At 39.3% G+C, this 20,323-nt stretch overlaps 1 protein-coding gene across 2 annotated transcripts in view; it reads left to right on the top strand.

Annotated features, from left to right (window-relative positions):
• Positions 1 to 3,930: 3,930 nt before the first annotated feature.
• RIMS4 (regulating synaptic membrane exocytosis 4) overlaps positions 3,931 to 20,323 on the top strand; it is a 117,769-nt gene continuing 101,376 nt past the window's right edge. For both annotated transcript variants that reach the window (XM_070748811.1, XM_070748809.1), the window contains exon 1: positions 3,931 to 4,027. In XM_070748811.1, the coding sequence (XP_070604912.1) occupies positions 3,931 to 4,027 (97 nt within the window). The remainder of the gene's footprint in view (positions 4,028 to 20,323) is intronic.

Here is a 20,323-nt window from a genome sequence, read left to right as displayed (position 1 = left end):
AGCTACGCCCATAAGTTGCCCCAGAAGTTTTTCTGATGTCATTTTCCGCCCCAGAAGCAATTGTTTGACCCTGCGGGTCCTTGTTAGGGTTATAGTTAATTATGCTAAATATGCTAATTTATTTAAACAAATTATGCAAATTTAATTAATAAAAATGACCCAGTTTTAAATCCAGCTCTTGTGTCCGTGTCGTTACTCCGCCTCTCCTGCAATAGTGTATCTTATTGTTACTTTCTTAGCAGTCTTTAAAAAGTTTGGCCCATGTGACCTCTTAATTTTTGTGCAGCACTTTATCTATTTATTACTCTTTTACTCCAGCCTCATGATTTACTGCTGTGATGGATTTACCCTGCCACCTTTAAATTTCAGCTAGCTAGCTGCATTTGGAAGTGTAATTTCTGTTATAATGACTCTGGCATTTCTTGACCTACTCACCATAAGAGGCAGACAGAGTCAAAGATTTATTCTGTCTCCCTTATATCACTTTGCCTCTTGTCTGTGACATCGTTTCAGGATGGGGTCCCTCTGCCTTTGCTCCCAGGCCTTCACATATACACTCTTACTTTCTAATTCTCCTCCTGGTAGGATGCAATTAGCCAGGTGCTAGGCTTTTTGTATCTTTAAAATGTATATCCTTAAACAAATCTTTGTGTATAGTTAGAAAACCTGTTCCTCTATTGCTCAGGTTGGATTCCTTGTCTAATTAAGGTGTACCTATAAATCCTCTCCTTCCAGCTAAACATATCAGCAGGGCATTGCTTTAAGGCATAGGTGCAATCCAGCAGGTTCTGATTTTGAGTAGTTTGGGGAAATTTTGAGTAGTTTGGAGAACCGGTAGTGGACATTTTGAGTAGTCCAGGAACTGGCAAATACCACCTCTGGTTGACCCCAGAGTGGGGTGGGAATGGAGATTTTGCAGCATCCTTCCCCTGTCACACCTACCAAGCTACACCCTCAGAACTGGTAGTAAAATATTTGGATTCCACCACTGCTTTAAGCTATAAAGCCCTTCATGGCATTGGGCCAGAATATCTCCAGGACCTCCTTCTGGCGCACGAATCCCAGCGACCGATTAGGTCCCACAGAGTTGGCCTTCTCCGGGTCCCGTCAACTAAACAATGCCGTTTGGCGGGTCCCAGGGGAAGAGCCTTCTCTGTGGTGGCCCCGACCCTCTGGAACCAGCTCCCCCCAGAGATCAGAACTGCCCCCACCCTCCTCGCCTTTCGTAAACTCCTTAAAACCCACCTTTGTTGGCAGGCATGGGGGGAATTGAAACATCTCCCCCGGGCCTATATAGTTATGTATGGTATGCTTGTGTGTATGTTTGCTTTTAATAATGGGGCTTTTAGCGTTTCTTTTAAATTATTAGATTTGTTATATATTGTTTATTATTGCTGTGAGCCGCCCCGAGTCTACGGAGAGGGGCGGCATACAAATCAAATCAAATCAAATCAAATCAAATCAAATCAAATCAAATAAATAAATAAATAAATAAATAAATAAATAAATAAATAAATAAATAAGGTACACCAACTTATCTTGGCATTAAAGGTTAAAAAAAACCCCTTGAATACAGCTCAACTCAAAAACGTCCATATTACTGTCCACAGCTTTCTTCCAGTAGGTCTTTTGCCCCATTCCAGTCTACTTTAGAAATGTACTGTGTTAACCAAATACTAACCAGGCCTGACTCTATGTATTTAGCTCCCAAGAATAGAAGCCATAGCATTGGAAGAAACCAAAGGATTATCTAGTTCAAGCTTCAGACATGGGCAGGAAAAGCAAATCAACAACAATTGGCCATTGAGCAATACCATCCAGCTCGAGCCCAAAATAAATGATTTTATTCTTAGGGGTTTTAATAGTTTTTATATTGTTTTTTATTGCTGTACGCCTCTCAGAGTCCAGAAGACGTTGGGCGGCTTATTAATCAAACACAATCAATCTATCTATCTATCTATGAGAGGTTGAGGTCCAGAGATGGAGAACCTGTAGCCTCTCTAGACAAGACTTTTCCACGGGTCTATAAATCCTGTCACCCTGAAGTTTCTTTCTTATAGTTTTGGTTTTTTTTAAAAAGTCCAAGGTAGTACAACCCCTATTGCTTTTTTAATTCAGGGAGTTAGGTGCTGAATAAAATTGTAGGGTTTGCCCTTAAATTCTCCCCCCCCAGCCATCTGATAGTGCAGCTAAATAGAATGGAATAGAATAAAATAGGATAGAATAGAATAGAATAGAATTGGAATAGAAATGGAATAGAATAGAAATAGAATAGAATTCTTTACTGCCCAAGTGTGGACACACAAGGAATTTGTCTTTGGTGCATATGCTCTCAGTGTACATAAAAGAAAAGATACATTGGTCAAGAATCACCAGGTACAACCAGGGGTGGGCTACTGCCCAGACAGGTGGGGAACCCAGTGGGGTAGTGAAAATGGAGTTCCACCCCAGAGCACCCAATTTGGATTGAAAGATGTTGAAAGAAAATGCAGGGTGTCCTGCATAAGCCATGTCCACAGTGTAGTAGTAAAAATTTTGGTAGCCCTTCACTGGCTACAACACTTAATGATTGTCATAGGGGTCAAATAAGCAACAATCAATATTAATACAAATCTTAAGGATACAAGCAACAAGTTACAGTCATACAGTCATAAGTGGGAGGAAATGGGTGATGGGAATGATGAGAAAAACCTAGTAGTAATAGTGCAGACTTAGTAAATAGTTTGACAGTGTTGAGGGAATTATTTGTTTAGCAGAGTGATGGTGTTGGTGTGCAGTGCTCTGTAGCGACGTTTTGAGGGTAGGAGTTGAAACAGTTTATGTCCAGGATGCGAGGGGTCAGTATTTTCACTGCCCTCTCTTTGACTCGTGCAGTATACAGGTCCTCAATGGAAGGCAGGTTGGCAGCAGTTGTTTTTTCTGCAGTTCTGATCCTCCTCTGAAGTCTGTGTCGGTCTTGTTGGGTTGCAGAACAAATCATTCCAGATGACGGGCGGTATTTTAATAGTCCACAGCGCGCTCTGGAAGCCAAACTTCCCTAGCCGAAAACTGGACAGCGGATTCCGAAAAAGGGAGGGAGGGATGGGGGGGGGGGACGCTGGCGCCTTTGCTTTTCGCTTAGCAACAACCCCCGCCAACCAGCGTAGTAGCTCGGCCCCTTTTAAGACTAGCGACTCTCTCACACTGCCCCCCCTCCCCTTCGCCTTTCGCCAGCCGGCTACGATTGGAGGCCCTGCCTTTCCAGGAATGACTTCACGGGCAGACTCCGCCCCCGCCCTCCCCCGAGGCTGGAGTGAATGAAGGAGCGGAGCGAGTGCAGCCTCCGCGCCGCAAGGAGTTGCAAGGGGACGGAGTCGACTGGGAAGCCGGGCGGCGGAGGCGAGGGCGTCCGGGGAAGACGGGACTGAGCGAGCATCAGGTGGTCCTCTCGCCTGCATCCTCCGGAGCAGCGGAAGCGTCCGCGGGGGTCTCCGGCGGCGTCAGCAACTTCGAGCATCCCAGCGGTGCTGCATCCAGCGGCAAACCGTAGCCTCTGTATCCCTCTGGCCGGCTGCAGCATCAGACTCCCCCCCACCCCCCAGCATCCCTCAACCCAGCCTTGGGTACCGCTCTCAGCATCCTTCAACCCAGCCTTGGGTACCACTCTCTCTCTCCCGCCCTGCGGCTCTTTCCCATCCTCTCCATCGCCGCCCGGCTCTTTTTTTAATCCCCTGCCGTCTCTTGGACTCGCTTCCACCTTTCCTCCCGGCGCCCCTTTATTTTTTTTTCTCACCTCCCCGAGGCCCCCCCTCAGCAGCCAAGACGCCGCGGGCTGTACTCCGCGTGAAGAATGGGGCGTCGAAGCTGGCCAAATCGCAGGCGGCTGTGGCGGCGGCGGCCGCTGCGGCCGAAGCCCCCGGCGGCGGTGGCGCCCCCGGCACGGGGCTCTTCATGGAGCGCTCGCAAAGTCGCCTCAGCTTGTCCGCCTCCTTCGAAGCCCTGGCCATTTACTTCCCCTGCATGAACAGCTTCGATGAGGAAGAGACAGGTAAGCGGGGGGGGGGGGGGTGTTGAGGGGGGGGAAGGAGGAGGCTGATGACCTGTTTGGAGAGGGAGTGGGGGAAGCAGGAGTACAGCTCCAACACCCCTCGGAGTGAAGTCAAGGAGGTGGCCTACCTTACAGGCAATCGGGGTACCTACAGCCCAAACTCCTCCACCCCTCGAATAAAAAGCACCAACTTTCTCCAAAAAGGTGCCCTCCTACTAAAAGCCCCTGAGCCTCAGACAGTAGGATGGTACCCAGGGGGAGAATTAGCTTAAACCTCCTTCCGCCCTGAGGTGGGGCTTTTTGGGGTGGGGGAGAAAGAGGACCAAGCTGAAGAACCTGTCTGCCGTTTGGAGAGGGAGTAGGGGAAGCAGGAAGAGCCCCCCCCCATTGGAATGAAGTCAAGGAGGTGGCCTACCATACAGGATGTAAGGTGCCTACATCCCAAACTTCTCCACCTCTCGAATAAAAGGCACCAACTTTCTCCAACCAGGTGCCCTTCTACTAAAAGCCCCTGAGCTTCAGACAGTAGGATGGTACCCAGGGGGAGAATTAGCTTAAACCTCCTTCCGCCCTGAGGTGGGGGGTTTTTTTGGGAGGGGGGAGGTATTCTCCATTTCTGGCTGATGGTTAGAGAAGAAAAACAGAGTGAGAAAAAGATTGTCTCCAGGAGCACTCATCCTCCTTTCCTACATCAGGGTGCAAAGGGAATGATTCTGGTGTGGTTTTTCCCCCCTGCTGGATGCATTTCAATCTCCCACCATAGTGGTGAAAACCATGGTGAATGGTACTATCTCTCTCCCTCCCTCTCTCTCTGTCTCTATCTATCTATCTATCTATCTATCTATCTATCTATCTATCTATCTATCTATCTATCTATCCATCCATCCTTTTGGACTTATATGCTACCCTACTCCCAAAGGACTCTGGGAGGACTCTGGGAACCAAATACACATAAAATGCATCACTAAATGAGAATGTATCTCACTAAAACGCATCTCACTAAAAATGAGAAAGCTTAACATTTTGCAAAGGCCGCTGGCTGGGGAAGAGTTCACCCACCTTTGTGAAAGCTTTTCTTCCCTGTGATGTGTGGAAACAGGGCATTGGTGAAATTAAATAAGCTGGTAGGAAATAGGCAGGTTTCGTGTTGGATGATCCAAGGGATAAACAACCAAGAAATGGAAAAGTGGCATCCAGTCACGTCAAAGTAGAAAGAGAGAGAAAGTAAGTCAGGGTGCCAGCTTTACCCAACTTCCAAGCCTTCCGGAGATGTTGAGTGACAGCTTCCACCCAACATGGCCATTAAATGTACTGGCTGCTGCTAAGAGGAGTTGCTGGTCAATCATCAGTTTGAGGAAACCTGTAATATGCAGTGGTTGAATTCTAGAGTGGAATGAATGGAAGGTGGGAGTAAATGGTGGAGGAGGCTAATATATTAATGGAATTGTGTTATGGGATAGCAGTGTTGAAATCCAGGATGTGAATAAGATGGGTGTCTATGTGTGCAGTTTCCTTCTCTGGGTTTATAAAGCTAGCATGACCTCTATTAACCTGTAAGACAACTGTCTGCAATCTGGTGGCCCCAGGTATTGAACATGTGTGCTCCCATAAATTCTCAGCCAGTATGACTAAAGTGTAGAATACAGGATGGACTAGATTTTAAAGTTTTGTTTGCCTATCAATAGAAATGGTACGGTCATGGATGCGCTGAGTCAGTATGATGACAATTTTATTTAATCTGGCTAATATCTTTTTTGCAAGCTGCCAGATGCAGCTCTTTGTACATGTTGTCTATGTGTCCTGGGAAGCATGCCGTGCTAGATTTCAGAATTACTGTGCATAAGATTAAAGGGTCATTTTTACCCATAATCAAACTCCTTACCTTTTGATTTTTACTGAATTCAGTGTATTTATAAAAGTATCACACGTACTTTAATCCTTTTATTTTACTCCTCAGCCTTCTGAGAAAAATACTGAAACGCTAAAGTTTAAATATGATGAAAAGGCCTCATTTGACAATGAATCTTTCCACGCATCCTAAGCATCGCTTGTTGTCATATACTGATTAAGAATATGCCTTTTGCATAGCAATCACAGCAAATATTTTATACACATAAGTGAATTCATGCTAATTGAAGAGCAACATTTTAATGTTTGCTTAAGCTTGCAAATTAAATGAAAACTTTATCCATCAATACAGTGGCACAGAGCTACAATAAAGATTTTTATTCAGTTAGTAAATCAATGTGGCTAAAATTCAAGCAAATATGTGCATTATAAAAATAATACCGGATGTGAAAAATACAATCTGGGACTTAGTTGACTTTGAAAAGCTAGAGGTTCTTTTTTATTATTATTCCTTTGGAGGAGCAAAAAGTCTGCTTCCTGAAGGAGAGATAAAAGCATTAATTAATGGATTTACTCAATTAATGGATTTACTCAAATTTAAAATGCCAGATGTTAATTTCATAGATAGACTCTTTATGAGCCAGTGCTAGCTATCTCTTCCGGTACAGCTTACATTTTGTGGACCAGTGAGATTGATTTGTAGAATCTAAGAGGAAAAAACCCTATACTCTAAAATTAATTAATCATACATTCTTATATACTGGTATCTAGCATTTAAGCTATTCTTCAGGTTGAAGTTTTTGAATATGGGAGAAAACGTAGAAGCACTTCTAATGAAAAAGTCTTATCCTTATTGTCTTTCCTTGAATTTTCATGTTTAGTGTCTCCTTGCTTTTTGTTGTTGTTGATAAAAGTATAAAATGGAAAGTGAGTGTGTAGATTTGCTTGCTACAGCTACATGCAAACTGTTCTGCAGAATCAGAGTTGCCAATTAATGAAGACAAATGTTCACCCATGCTATTGGGTCAATTGTGTTGACTGCCTCAGGCAGCAATAAATGCTTTGGGGAGGGACAAATTGGGAAGGCTATACTACCTGCCTTCCACTTCTAGTTTTAACTTGCCATCTCCAAGCAGTGGAAATTATCCGTCAACAACCTTTTGAGAAAAATGACATTATTGCATTTAAGTTCTATATATGGACTGGACGGCATGCAATTTAAATTCTTTGCTTTTATAAAGTACCTTGGATTGTATCCTTGTATCTAAACTTGTGGCCCTACATTAAAAGTTTTCATTTAGTTTAACAGTAACTTTCTTTTGATGTCTTACTGCTATTTTCATATTTCTTTTCTAGCTATCATTTCTAATCTTGGTTCTCTCTTTTAAATGATGGTTAACGTGCAACCCTTGTAACCATGAGTTATTAACTTTATTTCTAATCATGATTTCTCTAATGTGACCTCCACTGATAACTCTTTCTTTGTCAAAGAGTAATGTCTGAAGAAGCAACATATATTGTGTGTGAAAAGGGGAAGGATGAGGCCAATTTGATGAGTAATTGGATGAAAATGCACATATTAAGCTTTTCTTTAAGAAAAAGGAAAAGTATCAGTTATGGAAGAATACCGGTGTCCAAAAATAGTCTCACAAATAAACTGTCATAAAGGGCATCACACAGAAATTTGAAACTGTGTGAAATTGGAACATGGACAATTGGACATAGAAAAACATGAGCTGAACAAATACTTTCATTAACATAGCTAATCAATTGAAAAGAACAACTGAATTAAGGTAAAACTCGAAAAATTAGAATATCGTACAAAAGTTCATTTATTTCCGTGATGCAACTTAAAAGATGAAATGTAATATATGAGAGAGACTGATTTACATGCAAAGCAGGATAGCTCAAGCCATGATTTGTTATAATTGTGATGATTATGGGGTAGAGCTCATGAAAACTCCAAATCCATCATCTCAGAAAATTAGAATATTATCTTATATCCTATATCCTAAGATTTTTATTAATATTTATTAATATTGCTTCTTCATTGCTTATTTGACCCCTATGACAATAATTAAGTGTTGTACCACATGATTCTTGACAAATGTATATTTTATTTTATGTTCGCTGAAAGCATATGCACCAAGAAAAATTCCTTGTGTGTCCAATCACACTTGGCCAATAAAATTCTATTCTATTCTATCTATAATATTACATGTGATCAATAAAACAAGGATTGTAGCATAGCATAGCATAGCATAGCACAGAATAGAATAGAATAGAATAGAATTTTTTATTGGCCAAGTGTGATTGGACACACAAGGAATTTTGTCTTTGGTGCATATGCTCTCAGTGTACATAAAAGAAAATATACATTTGTTAAGAATCATGAGGTACAACACTTAATGATTGTCATAGGGGTCAAATGAGCATAAGGTCAAACAAGTCAAATCGAACAATCAACATAGACTATGGAAACTTTTGCATCTCATTTGGAAACCAAGACCCAGAGAATGGAGGAAGAATGGAGAGGCACACACTGCAAGATGCTTGAAGTCCAGTATGAAGTTTCCATAGTCTGATGATTTGGGGAGCCATGCCATCTGCTGGTGTTGGTCCACTGTGCTTTCAAGTCCAGGATCAACACAGCCATCTACCAGGAGATTTTGGAGCAATTCATGCTCCCTTCTGCAGATGAGCTTTATGAGGATGCTGATTTCATTTTCCAGCATGACTTGGCACCTACCCAAACTGCCCAAAGCACCAAAGCCTGGTTCAATGACTGCGTGATTACTGTGCTTGATTAGCCAGCAAACCCGCCTGACCTGAACCCCATAGAGAATCTATGGGGCATTGCCAAGAGAAAGACGAGAGACATGAGACCAAACAATGCAGAAGAGCTGAAGGCCCTTTTGAAGCATCCTGGTCTTTCATAACACCCCAGCAGTGTGATAGGCTGATAGCTTCCATGCCACGTCGCATTGAGGCAGTAATTGCTGCAAAAGGGACCAAACCAAGTACTGAGTACATATGCATGCTTATACTTTTCAGAGGTCCAATATTGTTCTATGTACAGTCTTTGTTGTATTGATTGCATATAATATTTTAATTTTCTGAGATGGTGGATATAGGATTTTCATGAGCTGTACCCCATAATCATCACAATTATGACAAATGACGGCTTGAAATATCTTGCTTTGCATGTAATGAGTCTCTCATATATTACATTTCACCTTTTAAGTTAAATTATTGAAATACTTTTGCACGATATTTCGAATTTAACCTGTAAGTCAGTACAGGACTAACTGATAACACCAAATGTGAGAATATTTTACCTGGGTCAGAAAAATCTTACATTAGACCTCAACTTAAAATTCCCTAAATATGCTATGACTGTGGCTTCAGACATAGAATACCAACTTAGTAGAGATTGATCTACATTTATGATTTCATCTTTCAAATGTGTATTCTTTGATTAATTTTATCTGCCTTAACATGGGGATAGAGTCAAGGTCACATGAAATGTTAATACTACTTTATAATGCCTTGGTAATGCCACACTTGGAATATTGCATCCAGGTTTGGTTGCCACAATCTAAAAAAAATGTTGAGACTCTAGAAAGAGTGCAGAGAAAAGCAACAGAGATGATTAGGAGACTGGAGGCTAAAACACAAGGAATGATTGCTGGAATTGAGTATGTCTAATTTAATTAAAAGGACTGGAATGATATGATAGCAGTGTTCCACTATCTCAGGGGTTGCCACAAAGAAGAGGGAGTCAAGCTATTCTCCAAAGCACCTGAGGGCAGGATAAGAAGCAATAGATGGAAACTAATCAAGGAGTGAAGCAATTTAGAATTAAGGAGAATTTTTATTTTATTTATTTTATTTTATTTTATTATTTAGATTTGTATGCCGCCCCTCTCCGTGAACTCGGGGTGGCTCACAACAAGGCATAAACAAATCGTACAAATCTAAATAGATTCAAATAAATTTAAATATTTTTAAAAAGTTTAAAAAAGAACCCCAATATACTAACAAGCACACACACAAACATACCATACATAAATTGTATGTGCCCGGGGGAGATGTTTCAGTTCCCCCATGCCTGACGACAAAGGTGGGTTTTAAGAACTTTACGGAAGGCAGGGAGAGTAGGGGCAGTTCTAATCTCCGGGGGGAGTTGGTTCCAGAGAGTTGGGGCCGCCACAGAGAAGGCTCTTCCCCTGGGGCCCGCCAACCGACATTGTTTAGTTGACGGGACCAGGAGAAGGCAGTTAGAACAATTAATCAGTGGAAGAGCTTGCCTCCAAAAGATGTAAATGCTCCAACAACTGGACGTTTTTAAGAAGAGTTTGGACAACAATTTGTGTCTAAAGTGGTAGGGCTTCCTACCTATGCAGCAGGTTGGACTACAAGACCTCCAAGACCTCTGTTATTCTGTTTTATTCTACTTCTAAATAAAGATATGAAACAAAATAAATTGGGAAGTATGCATGCATTTGGGTAGCTAATTGATCATAGCCTGATGTAGAAAAGAAACAATATATTAATATGAAAAGAACAATACGTTATAGAAAACATTACATTTCTAATTTTTTATCCCTATTTATGAATGGAGTCAATAGTGATATTAAGTTAGTGATTCCAAAGGTTTTCTGTATATCTTGTGTGTGTGTGTGTGTTTGTGCACGCGTGTGAGTGCATGACTTTAATTATAGAACAGGTTGAATACATGAGAAGGGTTTTTTGCGTTATTACATGATCAGATGGAAAGTGAGCAATGTACAAAGCTCTAAAAGATTGCAGTTCTGTTTCCATAAATTCTATGTTTACAGAGTGAATTTGTTGAAAAGACAAAAACTAATACAGCGTTAACATATTTTAAATAACTACAATGTACCACACACACATGCTGACAGCAATAGGTTACTGGGCAATTGTCTTATGTCCTCTCATCCTTTTTAATTGGGGACAGAGTAATAAAGCGAAAACAACCCTGTGTTCTGTTCTGCATGTGATCTGATGTTATTCTAGAGGAGTGCTAACTTAAGCAAATAATTGAATGTTGTAAGATCTTCTTAAAGTAATATCTTTACCCTGTAATGCCATTCCTGTTCTCATAATTCCTTATATTTTCCCCATTTCCTTGGTACCATTTTTATTTATTTTATTTATTTTTATTTTATTTATTTGACTTCTATGCTGCCCAATCCCCAATGGGACACAGGGTGGCTAATATTATAATATTTAATATTATGCTACATTTTTTGTGTACAATTATGCTTGCAAATTCATTTTTCATGCAAATGCACTAGGATTATTGTCATGTTGTTTTCAGAATGCTGAAAGGGAAATGGGGTATGTCTCAAGTTGTGCCAGTCAATACAGTGGCTTTAACAAAGTCAGATTTTCTTTTTGCTTTGTGAAACAAGAGCATCTTCTGGTTCATATTTCTTGAATTGCATCTAGAAAATATAAGATAAAATGCATATTATGTCCAACAGTAAACCTTTAAGACGTTTCTCAAGGAATAACAAAATGAACTATTGCAGATTAAAAATTCTATAAATCATATAAATATAAATATTTATATAGACAGTTAAAGCAATCATGACAGTCCTGAAACAAATGGATAAAATAAACTATGCAGTAATTTAATAAGGGGAAATAGAGGGAAGACTAAAGGAGAACCAGCTCAGCTTCGTTAGAAATTTCTGAAAACACAGACTGTAGGCAACCCCATATAAAATAATGATTTTATAGCATTTTTTAATGCATCCAAAACACTTTTAGATATATTATTTAAGAATCCTTAAGGTAGCCATGGAAAACACATTAGCATTATCATTCTTATATTAGAGATGAGAGCTGAAGTTCATTGTTAGTATCTTATTCTAGTAGGTCAAAGCAAATGAACCTTGTATAATGATTGTGATCAGAGAAGCAGAAGACTTTAATAGCAGATGGAAGACAGCAAGAACAGTCAATCCCACCCATGACTTTAAAAACAAAGGCATTACCATTGAACTTATATAACAGACATAGAAAAGGTTCAGAAATCTAGGTGTGTATTATAAGTCAAAGTCCTGGCCAGACCGCTCCCCCAAAGGCTGAAAATGTGATTTCCCCACACTATTTTGAGAGCTTTTTATATTAATGTTCTCTGAGGCCTCCACTCCACTTTAACTAATCCACATTCTTGCTCAAAGTGCAGGGATACGTAGGAGTAATAGCAGTTCTCAAGGAAATTATTCCAACATAACTCTTCACTGCAAACTTATAATACATAAACAATTTAAGGGCATTTTAAAGTTGGTGTAAAATAATCCAAAGTGGAGTTTCAGGAATCAGATCCTAGGATTGTAAAAAAAAATGAGTTGGAGATTGGATCTGTGAGTACCAAAGTGGGTTCCTCCCAGATCGCACAAATTCTATATTATTCTGGTAATAAACCAGTGGTAAAGTCATGGAGCCAGCTCTGTTAGTGCTGGTCCTTGAATGCCGCCATCTTGTTCTTTGCTCTTTTTGATTGCTTGTTTTTGCTTGTTTTTGCTTCTGCGCATGTGCAGAAGCAGAGTTTTTGGCACTGTGCATGTGAAGCGCACACCCATGCCCATACGACATAGCTGGTGTGGGAAGAAGTGAACTGATGGCGAGGTAAGTTAGAACCCACCCCTTGCACAGATAATCTGAAGGGCACCTGCCTTTGAGAATCAGTCATTTAAGAGACCAGTGAAAATGCTGGTTTATCAAAGATAATTTTGTGAATTATTGTTGTAATTCACTTAGGGAATTCCAAGGTCCTTTTTAAAAAGGAAAGTGAACACAAGAACAAGGGGTCACAATCTGAGGTTAGTTGGGGGAAAGATCAGAAGTAACGTGAGAAAATATTATTTTACTGAAAGAGTAGTAAGTGCTTGGAACAAACTTCCAGCAGATGTGGTTGGTAAATCCACAGTAACTGAATTTAAACATGCCTGGGATAAACATATATCCATCCTAAGATAAAATACAGGAAGTAGTATAAGGGAAGACTAGATGGACCATGAGGTCTTTTTCTGCTGTCAATCTTCTATATTTCTATGTTTCAATGTTTCTAGGTCACATAATTGTTGCTATACTAGTGACTATGATATACTCACAGTTCTGAAAGTTGAAAGGCAGAAAAAAAAGTAAGAGTAAGCCAAAAAAGCAAGGAACTTGAAACTTGCTTGATCCCAGTGGATTCATGAGCAAGCAAATTATTTGTAAGAGCAAGAAACAACTTAGTTGCTACCAAGAAATTATGTAAGAGCTCTAAACTAGGATCAATTATTTGTCGCAATACAGCTGTAATCTTCCTTCTTTTCCCCCCTGTAGTTTGCACTGAGGATTGTTTTAGAGAAGTATTCTATGAACTGGGCTGTGAGCCAGAGTTTCAACTGATCTGTATGGACATTAGTTGCAGGGGGATTAAAATATTAATTCTTAAAGACCTACAAAGTTTGAGCTGGTTTATATGATAGAAGATCTTGGCTGAGATGTTTGAAAGAGGTCTTCTTCCAAAGGATGCTCTTGAGTTGAGGCCAAAATCATAGCTGTATGGTAGAGTTTGGCTTGCAGAAAGTCCTTGGAATTTCAGTTTGAAATGACCAGGGATCAAGTGATAAGAAATCTGAACCCTTAGATCAGGGATGGCGAACCTATGGCACCCTATCTGCCGGCACGCGAGCGCTACCCTAGCTCAGCTCCAACACACATTTGTGTGCTGGTCAGCTAATTTTTGGCTCGCATATATGTTCTGGGGGGCATTTTTGGCTTCTAGAGAGCCTCTGGGGAATGGGGGAGGACATTTTTACCCTCCCCAGGCAACAGGGAAGCCTTTTGAGCCTGGGGAGGGAGAAACACGAGCCAACTGGGCCCATCAGAAGTTGAGGAACAAGCCATTTCCAGCCTCCAGTGGGCCACGGGGTGGGGTGGGGTGGGGGAAGAATCTGTTTTCACCCTCCCTAGGCATTGAATTATGGGTGTGGGCACTCGTGCAAGCATGATAGCATGCGTGCACACTCTTTTAGCACCCAAGGAAAAAAAGGTTTGCTATGACTGGTTCGATGGTTCGATGAACAATATTTTCATCATTGATTAACTTTATGTAGTTATCTTTTTTATACTTTTTATTTGTATACTTACCTAATTTCTCACATAGTGGAAAAGTAATCCAAAATATACCAAATAAAATTGTAAAAAATAATTTAAAGATGAGTCACTTTGGGCTGAAGCACTAATAAAAACACTGACCACAGTCATTACTCAGGCGATGAGAAGCCGCTGGCAATCTCAACTTATTTATTTATTTATTTATTTATTTATTTATTTATTTATTTATTTATTTATTTATTTATTTATTTATTTTGTCCAATATGCAATACATATTGAAGAGAATAGACATGAAGTATTATATATAAAGAGAAGATATAAAAATAGAGGAGAAGATATATGAGGGAAGAAAGGATATATGATATATGAGATAAGGAGAGACAATTGGACAGGGGACGAAAGGCAGGCTAGTGCACTTATGTACATCCCTTACTGACCTCTTAGGAACCTGGAGAGGTCAATCGTGGATAGTCAAAGGGAGAATGGCAACTTTACTGGCATTCGCGTCATTTGAACCAGTGACAGAAACTTGGGATGATTTACCTCACATGCTTCGAATGTATGCTAAGGGCTAATGACTTTGCAGTCAACTCCCCAAAACTAGGCTATTTCCTCAGCTACTGTGGTTGGGAGATGTTTGCAACAGCGCGAACCCTGATAGCGCCTCAGCCAGTCTACACAATGCCATGGGAGACGTCAATAGAAAAATTTTAAAACCACTATTCTCCGGCACCAGCCTGTATTGCAAGGCACCATGCATTTCACCAGAATGCGTTCCAAAAAGATGGTGAATCGGTAAATGATTACATGGCCGCCATTTGAACTGCGGCCTTCAACTGGGAATTCACTATCTAGATGAGTTACTGTTAAACCAATTGGTCTGCAGGGTATGTGATATAAGGCTCCAGTGACATTTGCTGGCTAGAAAAGAGCTGACTTTCCAAACAGCCTTTGATGAAATCAAACCTTAGACATGTTAGTGCATAATTTATCCTAGTAGAAACCAGTTTATTCAATGTTTTGCTTAGGAACTTGCAGTTCCTTGAAAAATTTAAGAGAAGACTGAGTAGAAAATTCAGTTAATGAAAGTGCTGTTTCAGTTACATGCAGCATATAAAATGATTTGTCTTATATACACTGCTCAAAAAAAATAAAGGGAACACTCAAAGAACACATCCTAGATCTGAATGAATGAAATATTCTCATTGAATGTGCTGACAACATGTGAAATTTATTGTCAATCAAAGTTGCTTCCTAAGTGGACAGTTTGATTTCACAGAAGTTTGATTTACTTGGAATTATATTGTGTTGTTTAAGTGTTCCCTTTATTTTTTTGAGCAGTATATATTTGTGAAGCTGCCTTGTGTTTTGTTTTTAATTATTTCTTAGCCAGGAAATATCCAAACACCAACTGTTTAAGAATTCTCCCATTGCAAAGGTGGTCAGATATTGCAATTGTATTTTATGTACTAAATCCATATATTATAAGAAAGATGAATAAATATTTTAAAAATTCAGTGATAATCATTTTATATAAAGGTATTATTTATTTCAGTTAAGGTAATTTGACACATTTGCAAAACCTTCCTTGCCCTTGTAATTGGCTTTTAGTGTTAACTAAATTAAAGTCTGTAGTTTCTTAGATTAGCACTTTTAAAATCTGTACCATTACAGTTTGCAGCTATCCAACCAGTAAACAAGTACATAATTCAGCTGGATTTGTTTATAGAGGAATCATGTTTATATACAATAATATAAAATTTAATGCATGCATGCATGCTCCTACGGGTACGGTCAGGTACATAGAAACAGTAGAAACATTTTGAATTTTTTTCTTTTTTTCCCTTCTGAAGCTAGAAGTAACACCAGTTGTCTCTTTCGTTTAAAATTAAGTTTATTTAACATAAATAATTTTGTATTTTCTATCTTTATTGATAATTGAAGGAGGCTACTGTTTCAAGATTTGGAGGCTCCTCGTATTATCTTCCTTTTAAACACTTATAAACAATTATAGGTTATAAACAATTTCATTACTAGATTCACAAAAGTGAAGTTTAATCATTAATTTTAATGAAAGAGCATCGCTGTTCTTTAGAAGGCAACAGATGCAGCAGGGTGATACCAGAGACATTTTAATTAGAAGTCTTGGTATGTCATTTCTGAACACAGAATTTGAGATTAGTTGTATTCAGGGTGACTCTTAGTGCCGTTAATCAAAAGAAATTCAGCAATGTTTCTGTGTTTGTCTCTTTAGTGGATTGTTTTGATAAGTAACAAGCTTAGTAGAAGAAACAGGAAGATGGAAAAGGGATCAATAAAGGGATCTCAGTTACTATTTATTTATTTATTACATCTGTTTATGATATCTTTTAAATACTACTTCTCTATGACCAGATTGGTATATTAAACTAAGATTTGGAATCTGTATCTTTAGAATAGAATAGAATAGAATTTTTATTGGCCAAGTATGATTGGACACACAAGGAATTTGTCTTGGTGCATATGCTCTCAAGGTACATAAAATAAAATATACATTTGTCAAGAATCATGTGGTACGACACTTAATGATTGTCATAGGGGTCAAATAAGCAATGAAGAAGCAATATTAATAAAAATCTTAGGATATAAGCAACAACTTACAGTCATACAGTCAACATGGGAGGAAATGGGTGAAAGGAATGATGAGAAAAACTAGTAGAATAGAAGTGCAGATTTAGTAGAAAGTCTGACAGCGTTGAGGGAATTGTTTAGTAGAGCGATGGCGTTAGGAAAAAAAACTGTTCTTGTGTCTAGTTGTCTTGGTGTGCAGTGCTCTGCAGCGACGTTTTGAAGGTAGGAGTTGAAACAATTTGTGTCCAGGATGTGAGGGGTCAGTAAATATTTTCTCCGCCCTCTTTTTGACTCGTGCAGTATACAGGTCCTCAATGGAAGGCAGGTTGGCAGCAATTGTTTTTTCTGCAATTCTGATTATCCTCTGAAGTCTGTGTCGGTCCTGTTGGGTTCCAGCACCAAACCAGACAGTTATAGAGGTGCAGATGACAGACTAGATTAGATTAATCAACAAAGATTTCTCCTTCAAATTACAAATAATTTGGCCTATTTTATTTTGAACACATTGTGGAAAAAACCCTCACCTTTTTCTGACAAGTTTATAATGATGGAAGAAAAGAGAAAAAGTTGTCAACCAGCAGTAAAAGTGATAGAAGGGTTTTCCCATGGCTCATATTTTTTTTATCCAAAAAGAACGTAACCTTCACAGTCTCATCTAGAAAGTAAAGTAGTAATAACTTTTCAGCTTTTTGAAGATTAACTATATAATTAGAAGGTTGCACTATAAATATGTACAAAAGTTCCTGTGTTTCTAATCCTGCCCTCTATGGTTTTCAACTCGCAATGAAGTCAATGCTCAGCATTTTTTTCTTACAACAAATTTGCACATAATACAACATCTGCATGTGCCATTAAGTGCCTGCATACAGTATATGCAATGCTGAGAGTCTTTAACCAAAGAAGAATAGGTTAAAGGAAGGGAAATTCACTTAACATTAATCGAATTAATGACTACAGAATAAAATTAATTGCCTGTAAATTATTGTACAAACACAGACAATATAGACACTTACTGGTGGTAGTAATAGTAGTAGTACTTGTATTAGTAATTGAATACCTTCTGTATAGGAACCATTCTTGCAGACCCCCTGTAGTCTCATACATTCGTACAAATATACAGATTCTCACAAAGAGGGGGAAAAATACTTTGAAGAAATATGAGCTCAGCAAGCATGACCTTATACTGTACTAGCCTACTTTTAATATTTCTCACTGAGTTTGATTTATCTTCACTGCAATCAGTATAACTCTCAGGTGTTGACAGCAAAATACAAAGATATAATAAAGCATCTGTGATAAAAATAAACTTTTTAAAATGATTGCCAGTGTGAAATACCAATGCAAAATACCAAATCAGAAATACAGTCCTGTCCACTGATCAATTGGGTTCCTTGTTTGTTTCATTGGCTGCCCATCTTATGACATGGTAGTGATTATTGGTAATAATTTTGAACAGAGTGAGCTCTATCTTCTGTGTTGTGGACCAGTAAGGGCGAACCTATGGCACGGGTGCCACAGCTGGCAAGGGGAGCCATATCTGCTGGCACGCGAGCCATTACCCTAGCTCAGCTCCAATGTGCATGTGTGTGCTGGCCAGCTGATTTTGGGCTGACAGAAGCTCTGGGAGAGCATTTTTTAATTCCAGAGAACCTCTCAGGGGGATGGGGAGGGCGTTTTTACTCTTCCCTGGCTCTAGGGTAAGGTGAACAGATGTCCCGCTTTTGGTGGGACAGTCCCGCCATTGAACAATTTATCCTGCATCCCGCGGCGTTTTTAAAAAGTCCCAATATTTTTTACAAAGGGGAATCTGGTCATCTTACTCTAGAGCAGTATTTCCCAACCTTGGCAACTTGAAGATATTTGGACTTCAACTCCCAGAATTCCTCAGCCAGCGAATGCTGGCTGGGGAATTCTGGGAATTGAAGTCCAAATATCTTCAAGTTGCCAAGGTTGGGAAATACTGCTCTAGGGAAACCTTTGGAGCCTGGGGAGGGTAAAATATGAGCCTACTAGGCCCACCAGAAGTTGGGAAACAGGCCATTTCCAGCCTCCAGAGGGCCTCTGGGGGGTAGCAGTTTTCACCTTCCCCAGGCATTAAATTATAAGTGTGGGCCCTCACACATGCGCGATAGTGCACATGGTCGTTCTTTCAGCACTCGAGGAAAAAAAAGGTTTGCCATCACTGTTATAGACAATGTTTATAGAATAGAATAGAATAGAATAGAATTCTTTACTGGCCAAGTGTCATTGGACACACAAGGAATTTGTCTTGGTGCATATGCTTTCAGTGTACATAAAAGATTATGTTCATATTTTAAAATGAAAATGAGCCAGACATCAAAACGTGTGTGATCCAATGGTTTAAATTGTCAACATTTTAGGTCTGATCACTTTAATCTTGGTACAACATTTCTGATTTTAAAGGTTTGCCTGGGGCAACTTAATCAATTTGAATGGAAACATAGCTCTCTCTGAGCAGCCGTTGAGCACAGGGGAGCTGTCCATCTCTGTTGGAATGTATTTTCAGAGAATATGATTCCGCTAGAATCTCTCATTGTATCTGATCATGTATTTAATGGCACTTCAAATCCAGCCATCTTGTTTCATCTATCCTCCTTGACTATGCAGAAATGGAAGAGTATTTACAGTATCATATGTTTGAAAGGGTGTGGAGGAAATTGCATGGGGTAGGATTACTTAAATCTAGAAATCATAAGAATAAAGACTTCTCAAAGAAAAATATAGGGTTAGTGTCTCTTTTGGATTGTGTTTCCTTCTAACAAATTAGTTCTGAATACATATACAGCTTCAGAATCAACAGTGGAAGCTTTTGTTCCATTTTAAATGAGAAAATGTTGGCAGGATGCAGATTTCAATGGTTAATTACCTATTTATATGTCGAACATGATAAGAGCAGGCATGCATTTTATCCCCTGCAAAGCAATGTTGGTCTCTTCCACCTAAAGCAAACAACACCCCTTGAAGCTCATTATGGCATACCTCAAAGCAGGAACAAAAACTTAGATCTGGTTTTCACTGAGGTTGTTGTATTGCATTTTTCCACATTGGGTTCTCTCAGTTGCTCTCTGCTTAATGTTTTGTGTTGGGTGTATCCATCATTTAGCCATTAAAAATCATTGCATTTTTTGTAGTTTTCACAAGAGTTGTAATGGCTGTTAAGCCAGTTCAATTTGAATGGTAAGGGAACACTTTTCAAATAATTATGGTCAACTAGGATGTTTTATTAGGATTTGTCTATGTGTGCACTAGGAATTGAAAATGATTTGATGGCATAAAATCAGTGAGGATATTTTAACCAGCAAAACCTAGCATTCAAAATACTAATTAAGCTTGTTTGTTACCCAACTTTCAACAATTTTGGAGGCTTAGCATAAGTAAAAATAAGGAGAATATGGTAATACAGTGTTCCCTCAATTTTCGCGGATGATGCGTTCTGAGACCACCCGCAAGTCGAATTTCCGCGAAGTAGAGATGCGGAAGTATATTATTATTATTATTATTATTATTATTATTATTATTATTATTATTATTATTTATTGGATTTGTATGCCGCCCCTCTCCGCAGACTCGGGGCAGCTAACAACAGCAGAAAAACAGTACAACAAAATCCAATACTAAAAAAAACAGTTAAAAACCCATTATATAAAAACCAATCATACATACAAACATACCATA

The sequence above is a fragment of the Erythrolamprus reginae genome, chromosome 3 (genome assembly GCF_031021105.1).
Source record: "Erythrolamprus reginae isolate rEryReg1 chromosome 3, rEryReg1.hap1, whole genome shotgun sequence".
Lineage (NCBI taxonomy): Eukaryota > Metazoa > Chordata > Lepidosauria > Squamata > Dipsadidae > Erythrolamprus > Erythrolamprus reginae.
The sequence above is the reverse complement of the archived record's forward strand: the minus strand, read 5'-3'. Positions and strand labels throughout refer to the sequence as shown.